Here is a 21,548-nt window from a genome sequence, read left to right on the forward strand (position 1 = left end):
CAGTTCCGGGGTATCCAGTGCCCTCTTCTGATCCCCAGGGGCACCAGACACACCTGTGGCACACAACCATTCATGCAAACAAGCACTCCTCCGCTTTAAGTCAGTCTAAACATTTTAATAAGTAAATCATTCCTATAGTACTACTTTCCTATCTGAGAGGATTTTGCCCAGACTGGCCTCAAATGATCCTCCTCTCAAGCAGTGGGTAACAGGTGCACCATAGCAGGGTACCTGGCTTCCTGCAAGACTCAATCGTGCTGATCATCCACACGGATGGAATCTGTTTGGTGTCTGGCAAGCTGGCTCGGCGGGTAAGGGCGCTTACCTCCTCCAGTCTGAAGAACTGAGTTCAGTCATCAGGGCCCACGTGGTGGAAGGAAAGAAAGGTGATTCCCAGAACAGATAAATAACCCAAAGCAAACTCCTGGACCAAATTATTTTAGCCCAAAACCTGATTCTATTTTGAAATTCACTCATATTTTTTGAGACCAGGGGGTCTTCCTCTGTAACCTTGGCTGGCTTGGAACCCATGCTGTAGACCAGGCTGGCCTCAAACTCAGAGGTCCTAAGTGCTAAGGTTATTTATGTCGTTAGTATTTTTAGTTCTAATGTAACCTGGACTTCTAGGAATCTACACGTTTAACCTCAAGTCCAAGGACAGACATTACTCTGTTCAGAACCTCACTGGGGAAATCACACGGCCAGGACAAGGCTGCTGTGCTGTTAGGGCTCATGGTCCACTCATTCTGCCAACCCGCCTCTGAGAATCCACGGTAATCAATGACCCGACAGCTGACTGTGCACACGGTCACAGCAGACAGCGGCACACACACTATTTTATCAGAAGACATTTCCCTTAGTATTTGTGTACTTTACACTCAGGAGGGATTGGTGTTTCTGAACAAGTGACAGTAAGGACCAAGAGGCAGCATCAGCGGTGGCTTTATTTAAGGACTGAGAGGCATCACGGGGTGGCTTTATTTAAGGACTGAGAGGCATCACGGGGTGGCTTTATTTAAAGACCGACGGGCACCATCAGCATTGGCTTTATTTAAGGACTGAGCGGCATCACAGGGATGCTGGGGAGCTGGCGGTGCTGACACAGGAACTGACGTGTAAGGCACTGAGATGTAAAAGCTGCTGGCAGACATGACTCCTGCTGAAGGCAAGGAAGCAATTCTATCTGTTTTCTGTACCCCGCCTTCACCCCAAGACTTAATGCTATATTTCTTTGCTTAACTGGCCAATGCTGGGGGGGGTCATTAGGAGGAACATGCTTAGCATGTATGAAGCCCTAGTTCAATCCTCAGCACCCAGAACCTACACACACACAGACACACACACACACAGACACAGAGACACGCACACACACACACACACACACACACAGAATGAAAAGTAACTGAGACGTGTGTCTCTCAACAGCACTAGTTTTGTTTTGTTTGGTTTTGGTTTTGGTTTTTTGAGACAGGGTTTCTTTGTGTAGTAGTTTGGAGCCTGTCCTGGAACTCGCTCCTAGACCAGGCTAGCCTCAAACTCACAGAGACCCACCTGCCTCGGGAATAAAGGCGTGCGCCACCACTGCCTGCAGTCAAATGCCCCGTAACTGAGCGTCCTTTCCCTGAAAGCAGCCTGCACATAGGCTGCGAAGTTGCAGAAGTCTGAGCAGATACGGGAGAGAAAGCCAGAAATGCTCTGCTCTGCAGAGACCGGGACCCACAGAGCACGCGACCCACAGAGCACGCGAGGAGAATCACTTAATGACGCCTTGGACCCCCTGCTGGCAGAGCATATTAGAAAATGTATCAGAGTTTTGCGGTGGCAACAGCTCCGCAGCCCTGAGTCAGATACTAGAGATGGTGGCTTAGATTCCATGTCCCTGGGAGCTGCAGATTCAGTATATGCCTTTAAACAAACACCAGCCATTCATTAGCTTGAGAAGTAAGTTCATGGCCATGATCACTGCTGTCAGCCTTTTCTTTCCATTATCTGTGTCTAAAACTCTACTGTTCAAGTTGTAAATAAGGACATTGAGTCCAAAGCAGGAGAGATTTTCACAGCCTTGGACAATACTTTACTTGGCCCCTGAGGCCGAACATACAATGAGAACATTCTGGGAGCTGGAGAGATGGCCCAGTGGCTAAAAGTGTGGCTTGTCTTCCAGAGTACCCAGAGTCTGTAACTCCAGTTCCAGGGGACCTGACACCCTCTTCTGGCCTTTGTGGACTCAAGATACACACGTGGTACATGGACATACATACAAGCAAAACACTCATACACATACAAGAAACAAAAATGAAGACCTAAGTGCACCACGGAGAGGAGGTAGAAGGGCACACGTGTGGAGCGGAGCGGCCTCTCTGGAGGGCGTGGCCACCTCTGCTACAACAGCGTCCTGGAAGGCAGGAGGTAGAGCAGCACGGGGGCGGTACAGTGGGAAGGGGATGTTGTTCACTGCTAACAAAACCAAGGGCTTCCTCAGCAAAGCGTGCTGCCGGTGGAGCTACTCGGGGTCTTGTCTGGCACGTTTGGGGCTCTGTTGTTCCTCAGGCAGTGGATCTCTCCTCACCGAGACATTCCTGAGGGAACGCAAGCTCTGCACTTGCTGCAGGCGCAGGGCGAGCTCTGTGCTGCAGGCCTTCTGGACTGTCTCTGCCTTCTCTACATCCCAGCTCATAGCAACAGCCAGGGATCTGGGGTCCTCCTTGGAGACCAGCTGCAGCGAGAATAAGAATTACTGAGCCCACAGCTTCTGGGACCCTTGCCTGTGCGCGCCCGCTTTTTCCTCTTCTTCTCTTTAGAGACACGGTCCTGGACTGCAGCCCGGGCTGGCCTCGAATGCATGGCAATGTCCCTTTCAGAGCACACGATCACTCAAGCACAACAGGAAGATGAACGAGGCTCGAGTGGCTATAATTCCCTTTCCTTCTACCTAGAATTGGGAGGCACTCGGTGCACAGGGGCAAGAACAAAGGGTAAAGAATACCCACCCCGAGGGACTCCCTCTAGGTAGCCAGCACAGGACGGGCCCCCCAGGCTGCCTGCTCACCCCATGGTGCTGAGGATGAAACCGACATTCACAAGCCGTGAATGTCCGCCAAGGGCTGATCGTCACCCCCAGCCTTCTGTTTGCCTTCTGTGCTACCGTACTGGCCGTGCAGTACTTAGGGATTTTTGATTCTAGATTTTGAAGCCACCTCAGAAGCTTGAACCCAGCAATTCCTCCAGGTCAGGTCATTATCAACTTGAACTAAAGACTAATGTTAGATGACCTGAGGATCCCTTTACTCTTAAAAGCCACTCGGATCTGGGTGGTGGCGGCAACTTTAATCCCAGCACTTTTGAGGGAGAGGCAGGTTGATGTGAGTTCAAGGGCAGCCTGGTCTACACAGCAAGTTCCAGGACAGCCAAGGCTACATAGAGAGACCCTGTCTTGAAAAAAAAAAAAAAAAAAAAGGGAAAAAAGCCACTTGGATTTAGATTAAGTGAGATGTTTGCAAATGTGTTAAAAGGCAAACATCAGCTGTGGGTCAGCCTGCAGAGGTGAGAGAAGCCACATACATGATACCACGTACATGAAACCACATACATGATACCACGTACATGAAACCACATACATGATACCACGTACATGAAACCACATACATGATACATGCCTCTGCACCTCCAAACCACACTTCCTACTTCCTGGGAAGGTCATTCTCTGCAGGTGAGGGCCCCTACGTCTTGCCCACCTCCAAATCCTGACTAGATAAACTCAGCTCTGGGGCAGGCTTCTCCTTCAGCGCAGTGAGGATCTGGCTTGTAAGTGCCACTTGGGAAGCCATCTCTTTGCTGATGCCCGTGTCCACCGCATCCACGTCTCCACCGAGGGTGGCTTTGGGCTCTGCAGAGTAGACCAGAGGAAGGCAGCAGGTGGTGAGCCCACAGTCACTCAGCCAAGCAAGGACCCGTCAAGGTGAGAGAAGCCGCACGCCCAGGGGACTGTCGTCTTCAGGGAATCTGCAGACCTGGCCCACCCTCCAGGAGGCTCTCAGAGTAGCCGAGTCCTACCTTCCTGGTTGGAGAAGATGGCGCCCTCCTTCTCCAAGGCCCGGAGATACAGTTCTAGGAGCTGCTTGGACTGGCGGGCCTCCTCTCTCTGGTCAAGCACCTGCTGGAGTGTGTTCTGGAGCCCTTGGACAGCGGCACAGCTTTGGCTAAGTTCCTGAGCCAGTTCTGAACACGGGATGTCAATGAGTGCCTGGCAGACAATAAAGGCTCTGAGAAACCTCAAGGGAGTGTGGCAGCTCTCAGGCACATCCCTTTCCAAAACTCTAGTGTGAAAATGGGGGTCTTGTTAAAAACAAAATTAAGGGCTGTGCAGTGGGGTACACACCTTTAATCCCAGTACTCGGAGGCAGAAGCGGGTGGATCTCTGCAAGTTCGAGGCCAGCCTGGTCTGTGGAACTAGTCCAGGACAGCTAGGGCTATACAGAGAAACCCTACCCCAAACAAACAAGTCTTCACTTAGAAATTCAACTCTGTGGGCTGCAGAGATGGCTCAGCACCTTATGTACTAAGCGTGCAGAGGACCTGAGCTCAGTTCCTTGCACCCATACTGGGTGGCTCACAACCTCCTGTAGCTCCAGCTTCAGGGGATCCACACCTCTGGCCTCTACCAGCACCTGTGCTCAGGTGCACGCTACCTCCTAGCACACACACATCTCATTAAACCTTACAAAAAAAATCCAAGACAGAAACTAAAGGATGCAACTGACCGTTTCCACAATGAATCAATATAAGGGATTTTAAGATCTGTTATTGTTGCTACTGTGTATACGGTGTCTGAGTGGAGGAGGCATGAAGACGCTAGCGTGCACAGTGGAGAATTGAGTCTTTCTACCCTGTGAGTTCTGGTGACGAAACGGAGGCCTCTGAGCTTGGCGGCAAGTGCCTCTACCCACTAAGCCGAGCTGCTGGCCCTGTTTCTTTTTTTTTTTCCTTTTTTTTTAATATATATATATATTTAAATATTTATTTATTATGCATATAATATTCTGTCTACATGCATGCTTGAAGGCCAGAAGAGGGCACCAGACCTCACTACAGATGGTTGTGAGCCATCATGTGGTTGCCGGGAATTGAACTCAGGACCTTTGGAAGAGCAGGCAGTGCTCTTAACCACTGAGCCATCTCTCCAGCCCCTGCTGGCCCTGTTTCTTAAGAATATTTATGTATTTATTTTTGTCTATGCAAGTGGAGATGAGAAGGTGTAGTGATGGAGCTGCGGGCAGGCCTGCTTTTCATCCCACCTGGCTCCCGCACAGCTAGCTTAGCCCCGGAAATAACAACACACAAATTGTATTCATTTAAGCACTGCCTGGCCCATTATCTCTAGAGAGTTAGTTACTGACTAACTCTCATATCTTGATATTAACCCATTTCTAATAATTTGTGTAGCACCATGAGGTAGTGGCTTACCAGAAAAGATTCAGCATGTCTGACCTGGTGGCTGGCTCCATGGCATCTTAATTTTACTATGTTAAAGTGAAAGCCTTTCTTTTTTGTTTAAATAGAAAAAGGGGAAATTATGTAGGTGGGCCTTCTATGTGTTATTCTCATTGGTTAATAAAGAGACTGCCTTGGCCCTTTGATAGGACAGAAAATAAGGTAGGCGGAGTAATGGAGCTGAGGGCAGGCCTGCTTTTCAAGAAGGTAGCCTGGCTTTTTACTGGGGTCTGGGGCTCTGCACTCAGAACGTCAGGCCTGAGTGCAAACACTTTTACTGCTGAGCCATCATGCCACCCAAGAGTCTGCTTCTGCTTTATTTGGTTTGGTTTTTTTTGAGACAGGGATTCTTTGTGTAGTCCTGGCTGTCCTGGAACTCACTCTGTAGACCAGGCTGGGATTAAAGGTGTGTGCCACCACTGCCCGGCAAGATTCTGTTTTAAAATGTAACCTACACTGAGCAATGACATGGTATCTTCAACCTGTGACGGCAGAGGCTGTAAGATCAGAGCCTCAAAGTCACCCATGGCTACGTGGCAAGTTAAGGCCAGTCTGGAATATATACGATAGGTCTCAAATCAACAACAACACTGCTTCTCAAGGAGAAGACCAAACAGTTGGCATGCTAGTTTGCTGTGCAGCTTAAGAAACATGCAAATTTCACAGAGGTAGGGTGGGCTAATGATAAAATGATTCTTGTGTTCAAAAAAGAAAAAAAAAGTCTGTAGTTGGTATGTAAAATAAATGAAAAAAACTTTAATTAGAAAATAACTAAACAAAACAAACAAACAAAAAAGAAAAAAATCTAGGTATGGCGGTTTATGCCTTAATCCCAGCAAAGGAAAGGCAGACAGACGGCTCACACTCTCCTGTGACTGCAGACAGCGCACACTCTCCCATGACTGCAGACAGTTCACACTCTCCTGTGATGCAGACAGTTCACACTCTCCTGTGATGCAGATGGCGCACACTCTCCTGGAACTCCAGCTCCAGGGTCCTGACACTCCTACAACCTCTGCGGGCCTGTACTTACACACCCAGTCACACCTACAAGGAAATTGAAAAGGTTCCTGATTTCCCTCTGTCCAGAACTCCAACCTCCCCATGTAGGCGCCATCTTGTTCTGAGGCTCTCAGTTTGTTATCTCCTGGGAACCTGCCAATGTTTTAAATGCACATACTCTTTAATAGAGCAATTACACCCTGAATTTATTTTACAGACAAGCATCTCTATAAAATGGCTGAAGATACCCAATATAGACCTCTGGCCTCCACATGTGCATGCGCAGTTGAGCCCTGCCCTGTCTCACACATGTGTGCATGCACACACACATGCACACACAAACATGGTTGGAGAGATGACTCAGCAGTAAGTAAGACCAGGTACTATTCCCAGACGACCTGGGACCAGTTCTCATCACTCACACGGGGAAGCTCAGCTCCAGGAGACCTGATGCACCCAAAACACACACACACACACATACACACACATGCACAAAGTTAGAAAATTATAAAAATAAATAAATAATAAAAGTCGATACACCTCTGTATACGTAAAAAAGGAGGAAGAGAAAGCATATGTATACTTGTTTGTAGACAAAGTATCTTTGAGAGGGAAACCGACAGATCAGTGGTCTCAGGAGGGGAAAGTAAATCGCGGAAGGACTCCGGCTTTTCCAGAGCGTCCACATGATTCTTCCCCGTGGGGAGCTTTAGCACATTCCACCACCATAGCCCATCTTACACGATTTCCCCACTGCTGGGGGTGCAGCTCAGTGATGAAGCCTGTGTACAGACCATCCCAGGGCTGAGAAAAAAATTTACCATCTAAAACCGAACTCATTAACAATTACTCCCTAGCTCTTCCCACTGCCACACAATCATTTATCTATTTATTTACCTTGTTTTTTGTTGTTGTTGTTTTCTGAGACAGGGTTTCTCTGTGTAGCCCTGGCTGTCCTGGAACTCACTCTGTAGACCAGGCTGGCTTTGAACTCAGAGATTGCCTTCCTCTACCTCCTGAGTGCTAGGTTAAAGGCAAGCACCACCACTGCCCAGCTTGTTTATTTGTTTTAAAGTCAGGGTCTTACTATGTAGCCCAGGCTGGCCACACTCTTATGGTCCCTTTGTCTCACTCTCCCAAGCGCTGGGCTATAGTCCAGTACTACTACCCTCAGCTTAATCGACTTTTACTCTCTATGGTACTGCAAATTCTAGCAAATTCATATAAAGGTAATCACAGAGCCAACATCTGAAGTTCCAGCACTTGGGAGGTGGAAGCAGCAAGATTACTTTCTGCAAGTTCGAGGCCAACCTGAGCCTCGAATGTAGTAAGATCCAGGCCACCCAGGGCTTCAAAGCAAGGCTTGTCCCAAAGAAAACAACCAAAATAAAGAAGTAAATACATACAAATTTTTAGATGATGCAATCATAAATTATATGGCCTATTATCTGGCTTCTTTCACTTCCTACAGTGCTTTTAGGATTCACTGACATTGGGCTGGTGGATGGTGCGCTTGCTGTGCAAGTCTGAGGACCTGAGTTCAAATCCAGGTCCCACATAAAGGTGGACGGGGAGGACTGCCTCCACTAAGCCATTCTCCTCCTTCCACATGTGGCCACGAGAGGCCAGCCTCTCCCATCACACACACTGCTAAATTTAAAAAAGACTCAATGGTATTGTAGCATGTGATAAGACCATTCCTTTCTGCGTACGTGCTCATGTGTCTACATGCATGTGAAGGCTGGAGGACGGCCTCGGCTAGCGTCCCTCCATGTGTATACATGTGTCGACATGCATGTGGAGGCTGGAGGACAGCCTCGGCTAGTGTCCCTCCATGTGTACACGTGTCTACATGCATGTGGAGGCTAGTGTCCCTCGAGTCCTACCCACCCTTGTGTCTCTCTCTGAGCAGGCGGATAAGGCTGGCTAGCCGGCAAGCTTCCCAGGGACCACCCGCCTGCCTCTCCAGTGCTGGGACACAGCGTGCACCATCACGGGGGCTGTTTTCACATGGCCTCTGAGGATTGGACTCATCTTGGTGCTTGCTCTCTCCTCAGCCCTGAGAGCCCAGCCTTTTTATGGACACACTCACCACACTCTGCTGACCTAGTCAGCAGTGGATGGACACCTCTGCTTCATTTACTGAGGACATTATCTTTTTATTACTTTTTTTTTTTTCAAGGCAGGGTCTCATTCTGTAGTCCTGGCTGCCCTGGAACATACTATGTGGACCAGGCTGGCCTTGAACCCACAGAGCTCCTCCTGCCTCTGCCTCCTGAGTGCAGGGATTAAAGGCGGCACCCCTACATCAACTTATTTTTTATACCTCTTGGATTTTGAACTATGTGAATATATTTACTGGTGTGGGGTGCCCCTCTGTATACTGTGAATATGTTTTATTACCATTGGTTAATAAAGAAGCTGCTTTGGCCTGTGGCAGGACAGAATATAACCAGGTGGGAAATCCAAGCAGGGGGTGAGGGAGAAAGAAGGCAGAGTGAGGAAGACGACAGCAGTTGCCGGAGAAGTAAGATGTGAGGTAACAAGCCACATGCCTCATGGTAAAATATACAATAAAAGAAATGGGTTAATTTAAGTTGTAAGAGCTAGTTAATAATAAGCCTGAGCTACTAGACAAAACTGTTTATGATTAATATTAAGACTCAGAGTGGGGGCTGGAGAGATGGCTCAGTGGTTAAGAGCATTGCCTGCTCTTCCAGAGGTCCTGAGTTCAATTCCCAGCAACCACATGGTGGTTCACAACCATCTGTAATGAGGTCTGGTGCCCTCTTCTGGCCTGCAGACATACACACAGACAGAATATTGTATACATAATAAATAAATAAATATTAAAAAAAAAAAAGACTCAGAGTGGTTATTTTAAAAGTGGCTGCAGGACCAGGCAGGATGAGAAACTTCCAGTTACAATTTATCTTATTTATTCAAAATAAACTTGTAAGTTTAAAAAGTAATCAGAAAGTCACTTCCTTATCATCTCCCAATCTACATAGTAGCCCCACCACTCCCTATATACCACTCTGTGATTCTCTTGAATAAGTCTAGGGTGGGGCCTGGACAGTTACATTTTAAAAAATTCACTCATGAATCTGATGCATACTGAATGTTGACAAAAGACTGAAGAGACAGTTCAGAGGCCAAGAGCACGCGCAGATCTTGCAGAAGACCCAAGATGAGTTTCTAGGCACGGACCTGGTTGTTCACGGCTCTTCGCGATTCCAGTTCTAGGGTATGGGACACCTTCTTCTGGTCCCCAAGGGCATCAGGCATGTAAATGGTGCATAGACAAACATGCAGACAAAACACTCATACATGTAAAAATAAAATACTAGATTTTGAAAAAGACTAGAGGAGACTCACAAAATGGAGGTTCTTGGTTGTTAGGCTGACTTAGGAGTTGAGGACTACCGGGGCTGACCGGTTAGAAGTGCGGCTCAGTGGTAGAGCAGGGCTCAGCACTGAAGCCCTAGCACTAATAAGTCAGCTCAGAAAGCAGCAAGCAGTGGGGTACTGCACACCTGCCATCCCAGCACTTTGGGGGAGACCATGAGGAGCCAGCCTCTCAAAAAACCAAAACAGGGCTCAGCGATTAAGCAAGCTTGCTGCCTTTTCAGATAACTGGAGCTTAGTTCACAACACCAAGTCGGGCAGCTCATAACCCACCTTTAACTCCAACTCCAGAAGATCCAATGCACTTTTCTGTCTTCTGTGGACACCCACAGAGAGGCACACATACACAGAAATAAAAGTAAATCCTAGCTGGGCAAAAAAAATCTTAGCCTTTAATCCCAGCACTCAGGAGGTGGAGGCAGGCAGATCTCTGTGAGACTGAGGCCAGCCTGGTCTACAGAGTGAGGTCCAGGATAGACAGGGCTACCTAGTAAGACTCTATCTCCAAACAAACAAACAAACAAACAAACAAACATCTTTAAAAGATGCTAAAGGCTGTGAGCGCTGGCACATGCTTTTAATCCCAGCACTCAGGAGGCAGAGGTAGGGAGAGCTCTGTGAGTTCTAGGACAGCCAGGGCTACACAGAGGAAACCTTGTCTCAAAAAAAAAACAAGAAAAAAATCTTAAAAACTGCAAATAAATGGACAATTAAAAGAAAAAAAACAAGATATCAACAGACAATAAAAAATAAAAAGGAACTCTGCCAGACAATGGTGGCGTAGGCCTTTAATCCCAGCACTCGGAGGGCAGAGGCAAGCGGATCTGTGTGAGTTCGGGGCCAGCCTGGTCTACAGAGTGAGTTCCAGGACAGTTAGGGCTGTTGTATAAAGAAACCCTGTCTTGAACTGCACCCCCCCCCACAAAAAAATGGAATTACTACAGCAGGAGAAATGGGGGCACAGAACCTAAGGCACCAGGACAGAGAGGCTAGTGAGTATTGTGAGCTGTGGAGGGGACTCACTTGGAGGTCCTCTTCTGAGAGCAGGATGATACTGGACAGGTCCTCTTTCAGCTGCCTGGCCACGTTCTTCCACTTCACCCCTGCTCCGCTGTCTGTTTCGTCGGCATCGAAGGACTCTTGGGAAACCCAGGCTGTTCCTCCATCTGATACAGAGAGAATGCCAGCCAGGTCAGTAATTCAGGGGCCGCTCTGCCTTCAACCCCAACACTCAGCAGTATGGAGAATGAGCATGGCCGTCTGCCTGTCACGATGTCACGACAGGGACGCACCTTTTCACAGGATGTCACAGGAACGCTAATCCCCACCTCGGGCCTTGTTCTCTTCTGTCTTCTGTGTCCCACCCCCTATTTCTTTGTGAAACTGTACTGCATTACGTGTGGTGGCTAACATCTTTAATCCCAGCCCTCGAGACGCTGAGGCAGGGGGACTGCAGCAAGTCTGAGGCCAACCTGATCTTCAGAGGAAAACCTTGTCTCAAAAGGAAAAAAAGAAAGCAGCAGCCACTTAAGCCTATGGTACGGTCAAACATGGGCCAAAGCCCACACCTCTCTTTGATTAGTCTTGTGCTTGGGTGTGTTCTTTTTTGGGGACCTGGGGAGCTGGGGTTTCATGTAGCCCGAGCTAGGCTTGAATTCACTGTGTCGTGGAGGTTAGCCTAGGACTTCTGATCCGCTTGCCTTGACTCCTAAGTTCTGGGATCACAGGTGCCGGCCACCATGCTTGGCTGTGGTGTTTTTGTACGTGACAATATTCGCTCCCACCAGCAGCACTGGTCCTGGGGTAGCGAGGGGTGGGGACTGACTCGTTCCTTAACTGGGACAGCAGGCACAATGGTGGCTGGTAAAGCGACGGCTGAAGGGTGAGTTCCTCAACGCAGCAGCAGTGGTCTTTCCCACAGACGCTTCGCCAGCCCCCTGCTGCCGCTTCTCCAGCTCTCGGACAAGCAAGCGGTAATCTGAGTCTGCCGTGGTGATGATGGCATCACTAACCTCGACTGAACTTTACTGTGTGCCAGAGAAGAGCACTCACGAAGACGAGGCCTTGGATAGTGTCTGGAGACAGACTCGGTTGTCACAGTCGCGACAGACAGATACTGTAATTATTATTTCCATAAGGACCTGGCAGGCTGTGTAATTTGCCCAGTCACCTGGCTAGACATGGCAGAGCCACAGTCTCATTCGTCTACATCCCTTAGCCCTGTGCCTGGTACACAGAGGGGCTCAGGTAGCATGGCCGTGTAGGGTTTAGACAGTCGGATGAACGGCATCTGCTTGCCCGTGCAGTCAAATGAATCGTGACAGCGACACCGGCTGTCCAGCCCAAAGTTCTCACCCGAATTGTTATACGTCCACTTCTCGTTACAGGCCAGTGCCACAAACTTGGTATTGGAAGGGAGACATAGGAAGTAATCGTCATCGTCCACTATTGTGCCGTCCTCTGCCAGGACCAGGGTGACTGGTGTCAGGGACTCATCAATGGCCAGTACTTCGCAAGCTGAAAATAGAATGTTTGGCAGGTGACAAACATCTCAAGGAAATTACATCTCTCTTAGAACTCTCGTGTGCGCCCCGAGAGCTAAGAATTGCTGGGAGACAATAATAAATAAATCATAACCATAATTCTTAGTACCAATGTAACACTTACCATATGCCCGGTACTGTTCTAATTGCTTGTCAGGTAAACTACGAATCCTGTAAGGGAGGTCCTATTCTTATTCCCAATTTACAGACAATGAACCCATGCTCAGAGAGATTAGGTAACTTATTCAAAAATCCCACAAGTAAGTGGCACAGTTGAGATGCATTTTTATTTTTATTTTTTAGATTTTGTATATATGAATGTTTTTTCTGAATGTATGTATGTGGGCCACATTCATGTCTTGTGCCCAAGGAGGCCAAAAGAGGGCACTGGATGTCCTGAAACTGGAGTTACAGATGGTTGGGAACTGTCATGTGGGGGCTTAGAACTGAACCCAGATCTGCAAGAGCAGCCAGTGCTTTTAACAGCTGAGCCATCTTTCCAGCACCCCAAACTGACATTTAAACGCAGAGTGGCTCCTGAAAACGTTTCCTGCAGCTTCTCTGCACCCTGACATAGGAGCCATTCCCCAGAACGTGGTCTATTTGCCTGTGGACAAGTAATGCTGACTCTTGCTCACTATTCAGTGCTTATCTTGAGTTCTACATATCCAGTGTCAGAAACGAGAGAGAATAGTGGCTGCTTGCTTGCTGTGTAGCTATCGTCCTTCACGGCTCTTCTAACTGAAGGAAAATACAGCCGCGGCAGAAGCTTGTCTCAATAGCTTTTCATTTTTATTATTGCCAGGCAAGAGGCTCTCCACAATGCTGTCATCCCCCAAAATAGGACAGAGAGTCTCTTTTAGGCTCAGCTGCAGAAAACACAGGCTTCTCTGCCAAGGACACCCAGCCAATGCAACTGAAATGGCATTAAGACTGAAGTAACCTAGTGTCTGGGTGAAACGCAAACACTGATGTGGCAGAATCCCGGTCACCAACTCAAACCCTGCTCCTGGTTCTCAGTGGCTCTGAGGAAGCGCTGTACACCCAGCATGCACTATGACTACAGGTCCTGGGCTAGTTTCCATGGAAACCCTGCAGAACTTCTTTGGCTACACAATTTGTTGCTGCGGGATAATAACGCTTGTAAAGAATTTGAACACACCATCTCATTTGAGAGCTCCAACAATCCCTTGACGCAAGACTGGCAATGCACCCACTACGCTGCTGAAAAGCTAAGGGTTCAAGCGGTGTAGTCAGGCTCAGAACCTAGGTCAGCTCACGTTCCTCGCATGAATTCAAGGGGGCAGGTACTGGCAGCTCCCTTTTAATGGGACAGGTACTGACTGTGGACACCCGTCCCAACCCGGCCAGGGACCACAGAACCGCTCTGGGAGCCAGAGTAGAGAGAATACGCTGGACTCCGTTGGATTCAGAATCAGGCCAGTGAGCCTGGATCCGCACAGAGCCTCAAACTGGAGATAAATGAAAGCGCCAAAACCCTGTCAATCACTGGACCCACGTGGGCTGCTGCAGTCCCTAGGCGACCGGGGTCACCTTCCCGACCCCTCCCGGTACCCCCGTCCCGGTCCCCTCAGCAGCCCACCTTTGCGCCTCAGCTCCTCGAGGCAGGAGGCCGCCACGCCGTGCTGATCGCGGCTGTGGTTGCGGCGCAGCAGACACGGCTTGAGAGGCAGAACATCGTCCGGGTCCGGGTCCGGGTCCGGGGTGCTGGTTCCCCACGACAGCGCCATTCTCCTTAAAGTGCGACCTGATAGACTGGGAAATCCCGGGCAGTCCAGAGCCGCTTCCCAGATCTCGGGCACCTCTCCTCCCGTGGCCTGTCGGGAGACGTAGTTCTCGCCACAGCAAGTGACGTGAAGAGCAAGGCACGCCGGGAGATGTAGTGCTGGCTAATCGCGTGCGTTTCAGGGCGCTACCAGGGTAGTGTGGTTTCTGGGTTCAAAGTTGGGGTCCGGGATTCAGCTCAGGAAAGGGGGAGAGATTGGTGGCTTTCTTTTTAAAAATTCTTTTCTTTCCTCTCTCCTCTCTTTCTCACCCACCCCCCTTCCCTTCTTCTCTTTAAAACACAGTATAGTAATGCCTGGTGGTGGTGGTACTTTAATCCCAGTACTCGGGAGGCAGAGGCCGGAGGATCGGGATCTACAGAGCTAGTCTACAGAGCTAGTTCCAGGACAGGTTGCAAAACTAAAGAGAATCCCTGTCCCGAAAAACTAAAAAACAAACAAACAAAAACAAACTAATAAACGAAAAACAAAAAAGCAAGAAACACTGTATGATGGAACCCAGGGTAGCATAGTTCATGGCTAGCACATTGCTAGCCATGTTCTTATGTTTTACTTAAGAGTTGTCAGCCGGGCAATGATGGTGCACGTCTTTAATCCCAGTACTGTGGACGCAGAGGTGGGCAGATCTGTGAGTTCAAGGTCAGCCTTGAACTAAAGGGCGAGTTCCAGACTAGCCAGAGCTACACAGAGAAACCTTGTCGCAAAAACAACAACAACAAAACCCCAAACAAACAAACAAACAAAAAGTTGACATTGAGTTGCGTGGTGGCTCAGGTCTCTACTCCTCAGGAGGCAGAGATAGAATCTTAGTGAGTTCAAGGCAGCCTGATCTGCGTAGGGAGTTTCAGGACAGCTAGAGTTACATAAACGAAAAGAGATACTGTCTTAAAAATTCATACATACAGAGAAACCCTGTCTCGAAAAACAAAAACCAAAAACATACATACATAATGACTCCTGGTCATTAAATAAAATAAACAAATAAACGAAGACTCCAGGTAACCCTCCTGACTCAGCACCGCAAACGCTGACATTACAGGTATGATAGTATAAGCCACTCTTCCAAGCCATAGTTTTCCTTTTCCAGCCTTAGAGATCTTGTCAGATTGCAGGACATGCTGCCCGGCCCTGCCCACTGTGTAGCCCGAGTTCTCTCAGAGACAGTTAGACCTAAAGTTAATTTGTAAACCCCCACCTGTCCAAGGACCAGGTAACTTCCTGGGAGTCTGGCCTCATGGGAAAGTACAGTGACCTATGGGCTTTGTTCATAGAAGCTCCGCCCACACTGTCTCGAGGCCACTCGTGGTCATCCTGACCATATTCCATCTTGGTCAGTATTTAACATTTTAATAAATGCTTGCTTTCAAAATGATGGGGCTGGTTTTTCTCCCGTGAATTTCAGAATTAACAAGACCTCTACCCAGATGAAGCCAGGATTGTGGTTTAGGCTGCCTGCACTGAAGAATCTCCAGATGAGATAGACTGAAGAAAGGGTTTCTTAAAGAAAATAGGGTACTCGGTAGACTTAGGGCAAATAGGGGGTCATGTGTCCTTTCTTTTCTCATGATAGCTGGCTTTACAGATGCTGGGCAAATGCTTTATCACAGACCTGTATCACCAGCCCTTTTTATCATTATTATTTTTTTGACAGGGTCTCACTAAATTGCCCAGACAAGCCTTGAACTCTTCCTGTTCCTGTCTCAGCTTCCTAAGTAGCCAGGATGACAGGAACATACTACTGGGTCTGGCTGATGTGGCTTTTAGTTTTTTGGTGCTAGGGACCTAAGCCAGGGCCTCATGCAAGCACTTTGGGACTGACTTTGTGGCTTTGAAGGACAATGTTCAAAAGATACAATTTGCAGGCAAGCTGAAGGATTAACTAAGCATTTGACATTACGGTAAGTGACTGGCAAAATGTCTCAGTGGGTAAAGGTGCTTGCTGCCAAGCCTTACGACTCGAGTTTGAACCTAGAGTCCAATATGATAGAAGATAACAGATTTCCAAAAGTTGTCCTGTGATCGCCACAAGAACAGTGTGAGATTTGTGTACACCTGTGCACACTCACTCACACTCACACACACACACAAATATTATAAAATTATTACTAAGTAAAAAAAAATGAGCTGATTTACTATTTCTCTTAAAAAATTTCTAACTGGGTGGTGGCGGCACACACTTTCAGGAGGTGGAGGCAGGTGGATCTCTGTGGGTTCGAGGCCAGCCTGATCTATAGAGCTAGTTCTAGGACAGCCAAGGCTACACAAAGAAACCATGTCTTGAAAACTGCCCCCACAAACTCCTTTTGTAAGCGAAACTATAATATTGTTATAAGACTGTGTGTGTGTGTGTGTGTGTGTGTGTGTGTGTGTGGTGATGCAAGGATGCAAGGTTGTGCGATTTGCCAGCCTGGAATGTAGAGAATAACTTCCAGTGTTAGCTTCAGGCTATTTCTAACTTTTATTTGAGATAGAGTCTCTCACTTGAACATTGACAAGTAGGCTAGGTTAGCTAGCATTCCCAGTGAGTTACCTGTCTTCCACCTCCCATCTCGTCCTCTCTGGGATTAAAGGCAAATGCTGCCTTCCTTTATTACAGAGGTTCTCAACTGTGGGTGGACACACCTTTGCGGGGGTTGAACAATGACACTTCCACGGGGGTCATATATCAGATATCCTGCATATCAGTTATTTACATTCCAATTCATAACAGTAACAAAATAAATTACAGTTATGAAGTAGCAATGCCATATTGTTTTTGTTTTGTTTTGTTTTGCTTTTTTGTTTTTGTTTTTTCAAGACAGGATTTCTCTGTACTTTTGGAACCTGTCCTGGAACCTGCTCTGTAGACCAGGCTGGCCTCAAAGTCACAGAGATCTGGCCATCTCTGCTCTTGAGTGCCAGTATTAAACGTGTGTGCCACCACTGCCTGGCCACAATGAAATAATTTTATGGTTGAGGGTCACAACTTTAGGAAGGTTGAGGATCGTGGCTTTATTACTTTCTACTTTATCCTTTGCAATACAGGTTTTCACTGAGCTTCCAGCTCACTTGATGATGTGGGAGTCCCCTCTGTGTGCTGTGATTACCATTAATGAATAAAGAAACTGCTTTGGACCTATAGCAAGGCAGAACTTAGGTAGGCAGAGAAAGCTAGGCTGAATACTGGGGTAAAAGAAGGGCGGAGTCAGAGAAGCCTTGGAGCCACCAGAGATAGACACTGGGAACTTTACCTGGTAAACCACAGTCACATGGCAATATACAGATTGATAGAAATGGGTTAAATTAATATAAGAGTTAGTCAGTAAGAAGCTAGAGCTAATGGGCCAAGCAGTGATTTAATTAATACAGTTTCTGTGTGATTATTTCGGGTCTAAACTAGACGAAACCAACAAGTGGCCTCCATACAACACTCACTGATAGGCTGGACTTGCTGACCAGCAGGACCCCAGGATCCTCCTAACAAACAGGCAGACTCAGTTGCTCATATTTTCACAGTTGTTGTTGGAACTCCTTTAGCCAGCAGTCTTTAAGATACCGGCCCACTTTGGGCGTGGTTTCATGTGCTATAAGTGCAGACCAAAAGTGCCAAATTGTAGTAGCATCAAAGAGTTCCACTGTAGCCGGGAATGGAATATAACAAAGGTTTATTGGGGATAAACTCACAGTAAGTGTGGGGAGATAAATCCACAGTCTTCTGTGTGCAGAGGAAACTGGAACCGAATCCAGCAGAAAAGGGGGCCATACACGCTTTTCATCTGCACTTCTAGTACATGAGACCACGCCCAAAGTGGGCCAGTACCTTAAAGACTATTGGCTGAAGGAGTTCCCACAGAACACACTGACTGTGCTCTGAAACATCTCCCAGCCCCTTATTGGTCTCTCTCTCTCTCTCTCTCTCTCTCTCTCTCTCTCTCTCTCTCTCTCTCTCGGTCTCATGTAGTCTAGGCTGGCCTCAAACTTACTATGTAGTTGAGGATGTTCACCTTGAACCCCTTAAGTGCCAGGACTGCAAGCCTCCACTCCTGTGCCTGGTTTCTTCTCTCAGGCAGTTTATGAAGTTCACCGTTCAGGCTTAGAGATGGAAAAAGAATCCTTACAAAGTTCAAGTCGAGGGTTGCAAAGTTTGATTCATTACACAGGGAGGGTCTGTGGTGGACTATCACTTTAACTGTATAAAGCTGTGTTACATTTGCTTATGCTGCGTTTGTTTAACGGTATAAAGATCTGTTGCTTTGCCTGCTTAAGGCACCTGACTGGTCTAATAAAAAGCTGAACAGCCAATAGTTAGACCGTAGAGGGATAGGTGGGGCTGGCAGGCAGAGAGAATAAGGAGGAGGAGGAGGAATCTAGGCTTAAGAGGAGAGAGGGAATGAGGGAGGAAGAGAGGGAGATGCCTGAGGCCAGCTAGGCAGCTGCCAGCCAGACAGGCACGGAAGAAGCAGGAAAGTAGGACATACAGAATGAAAGGTAAAAACCCCAAGGCAAAAGGTGGATGAAGAGAAACAGGTTAAAATAAGTTATAAGAGCTAGTGGGACAAGCCTAAGCTAAGGCCACACATTTGTAATTAATAATAAGTCTCTGTGTCATGATTTGGGAGCTGATTGGTGGCCCAGAGTAAGTCTGCTAAAAGGTCAGTCCTTGCTTCAACAGACACTGCTCAGAAATGGAATAATTGTTACCATACAGGCAAATTTAATGGTGGATTTTTTTATTTGGGTGGAGGATTTTGATTCCCAGTTGTCAAGAAATGCAATCCAGATTTGGAGGGATGTGTGTCCCACCTGTATCTGGAAGGCACCCTGACCTTCAGGCTATTTTGAAGGAAGTCAGATTTAAATATAGAACATTAATTTTCAGTCTTGCCAAAAGTAAAATGAAGTCACTTAAGAGAAAAGAAGTTAAAATATTTATTTATAAATATTTAAATAAGATAAATACTAAAATATTTATCTATATGAATGTTTTACTTGCATGTATCTCTATGCACTACACACTTGTCTGGTGCCAGCTGAGGCCAGAGAAGACACAGCAGATGCCCTGCACCTAGAGTTCTGGAAGGTTGTGAGCCACCAGGTGGGTGCTGGGGACCAAACCCGGGGTTCTCTGCAAGAGAAGCCAGTGCTCTTAACTTTTTAACTGATAAGCCATTTACCAGCCATCTATCCCTACCTACATAAAAAAGGGTGCTAAGGGCTGGAGAGATGGATCAGTGATTAAGAGTACTGGCTGCTCTTCCAAAGGACCCGGGTTCAATTCCCAGCACCCACATGGGAGCTCACAACTGTCTGTGACTCCAAGATCTGACAACCTCACACAGACACACATGCAGGCAAAACACCAATGCACACAGAAAAAGTTTGCTAAACAGCAGTTTCGGGACAGTGTTGCTGTAGACTAGGTTGTTGCTTTAGACCCCAACAAAATGGCCTAAAAATCGAAATACAGATGCGGAGCAGCTAAACTCTAGACTACTTGCCTAGCCTGAACAAGACCAAAAGTCTGATCCCTAGTATGGGAGGGAGGATACAATTATGCTAAGATTCCACATCACTGAATTGCGATGTGGAGGTTTATCTGATCTTCCCAGAAATCAAGATAAGAGAGAGATTTCTCAAAAAGGCTCTCTCTGCTTGGCAAGATCATGAAGTTCCCTCTGCCTTAATTCTTACACAAGGTCACCTGAAGTGGTCTGATGTTGCCTAATCAGTTATTTTTCTATTGTTTTATCTCCTTGTCTTTGATTGGCAAGGCAAGGCCTGCAACTTTGACTTGAATTCACTTCCTTTCTTTTCCGCACTGTTTTGGCTATAAACCCAACCTTTTCTGTTCATCGAAGTGGTGCCTGATTATAGAATTGAAAATAAATAGAAGTGGAAATTAAGAAAATTTGTCCTCTGGAAAGACAGAACAATGAGATCGAAAATCAGAAAATAAAGAGAAAATGTGAATTGCAGAGATGTTTGAAATGTACATACTCTGCTTGACAACACAAACTCTACTACAAGCTTGCTTTTCATTGTGGAGTATTACTTTAACTATGTAAAGATGTGGGGCTGGAGAGATGGCTCAGGGGTTAAGAGCACTGGCTGCTCTTCCAGAGGTACTGAGTTCAATTCCCACAACCACATGGTGGCTCACAACCATCCATAATGAGATCTGGTGCCTTCTTCTGCCCTGCGGGTGTACATGCAGACAGAACACTGTGTACATAATAAATAAATCTTTAAAAAATCTATGTCCTTTCCTTGTGATCAGATTGATGACTAACTTAATTGTCATCATAGAACCTTCATCCAGTAGCTGATGGCAGCAGATGCAGAGATCCACAGCTACCAAGCCGTGGGTCGAGCTCCTGGAGTCTCATCGTAGAGAGCGAGGAGCGATAGATAATATGAGCAAAGGGGTCAAGACCATAATGGGGAAACCCACAGAAACAGCTGGCCAGAGCTAGTGGGAGCTCACTGACTCCCGGACTGACAGCTGGGGAACCTGCATAGCACCAAATGTGTGGCTTGGGCAGTTTGCGGGGCCACTGACAGTGGAACCAGTATTTATTCCTAGTTCATGAACTGGCTTTTTGGAACCCATTCCCTAGGTACAGGGAGGAGGGCCTTGGTCCTGCCTCAAGTGATGTGACAGACTTTGTTGACTTTGCAAATCCATGCAGTGAGTTTAAGATTTGGCTCATGGGATAGGAAAAGGCTAGAGATATGCAGTAAAGACAGGTCCAGATGCAAAAACAAACAAAAAAACAAACAAAAACAAAAACCCAAAAAACTAAACAAGTTATAGTGTATTTAAAATGTACATAGGCTAAGAAAGAAAAACATGGGTATATACAGTCATAGTAAAAAAGTAAATAGTTTGCAAATAATAAAGTCTTTAAAGAGAGAATAGAGTAATACAAAAAGAAAAATGTCATGTAAAGATGGGAAATACACAGAGAGTCTGGGTCCTGTATGGAGCTGTGTTGACTTGGAATCTTTTGATTGCTGATCAGTGAACAGAAGTTGCTGAGAGACATGGGATTGTAAAAAGGATTGCTGAAGGGGACTAGAGAGATGGCTCAGTGGTTAAGAGCATTTCCTGCTATTCCAAAGGTCCTGAGTTCAATTCCCAGCAACCATGTGGTGGCTCACAACCATCAACCATCTGTAATGAGGTCTGGTGCCCTCTTCTGGCCTTCAGGCATACATGGAAGGAATGCTGTATACATAATAAATAAATAAATAAATAAATAAATAAATATTAAAAAAAGATTGCTGAATGAAACCAGCCTAGATATTTTAGGGATGCCTT

General features: G+C 47.0%; 1 protein-coding gene across 1 annotated transcript; it reads right to left on the bottom strand.

Annotated features, from left to right (window-relative positions):
• Window positions 1-926: 926 nt before the first annotated feature.
• Dffa (DNA fragmentation factor subunit alpha) lies at window positions 927-14,297 on the bottom strand. The gene is made up of 6 exons (XM_048414927.3): window positions 14,047-14,297; window positions 12,256-12,417; window positions 10,924-11,066; window positions 4,054-4,243; window positions 3,735-3,886; window positions 927-2,716 (listed from the first exon to the last, which is right to left on the bottom strand). Exons 1-6 carry the CDS (start codon window positions 14,192-14,194, stop codon window positions 2,504-2,506), a joined length of 1,008 nt encoding a protein of 335 aa, XP_048270884.1. The 5' UTR covers window positions 14,195-14,297; the 3' UTR covers window positions 927-2,503.
• Between the last annotated feature and the right edge of the window lie 7,251 nt (window positions 14,298-21,548).

The sequence above is a fragment of the Myodes glareolus genome, chromosome 6 (assembly GCF_982192425.1).
Source record: "Myodes glareolus chromosome 6, mMyoGla1.1, whole genome shotgun sequence".
In the NCBI taxonomy this organism is placed as follows: domain Eukaryota; kingdom Metazoa; phylum Chordata; class Mammalia; order Rodentia; family Cricetidae; genus Myodes; species Myodes glareolus.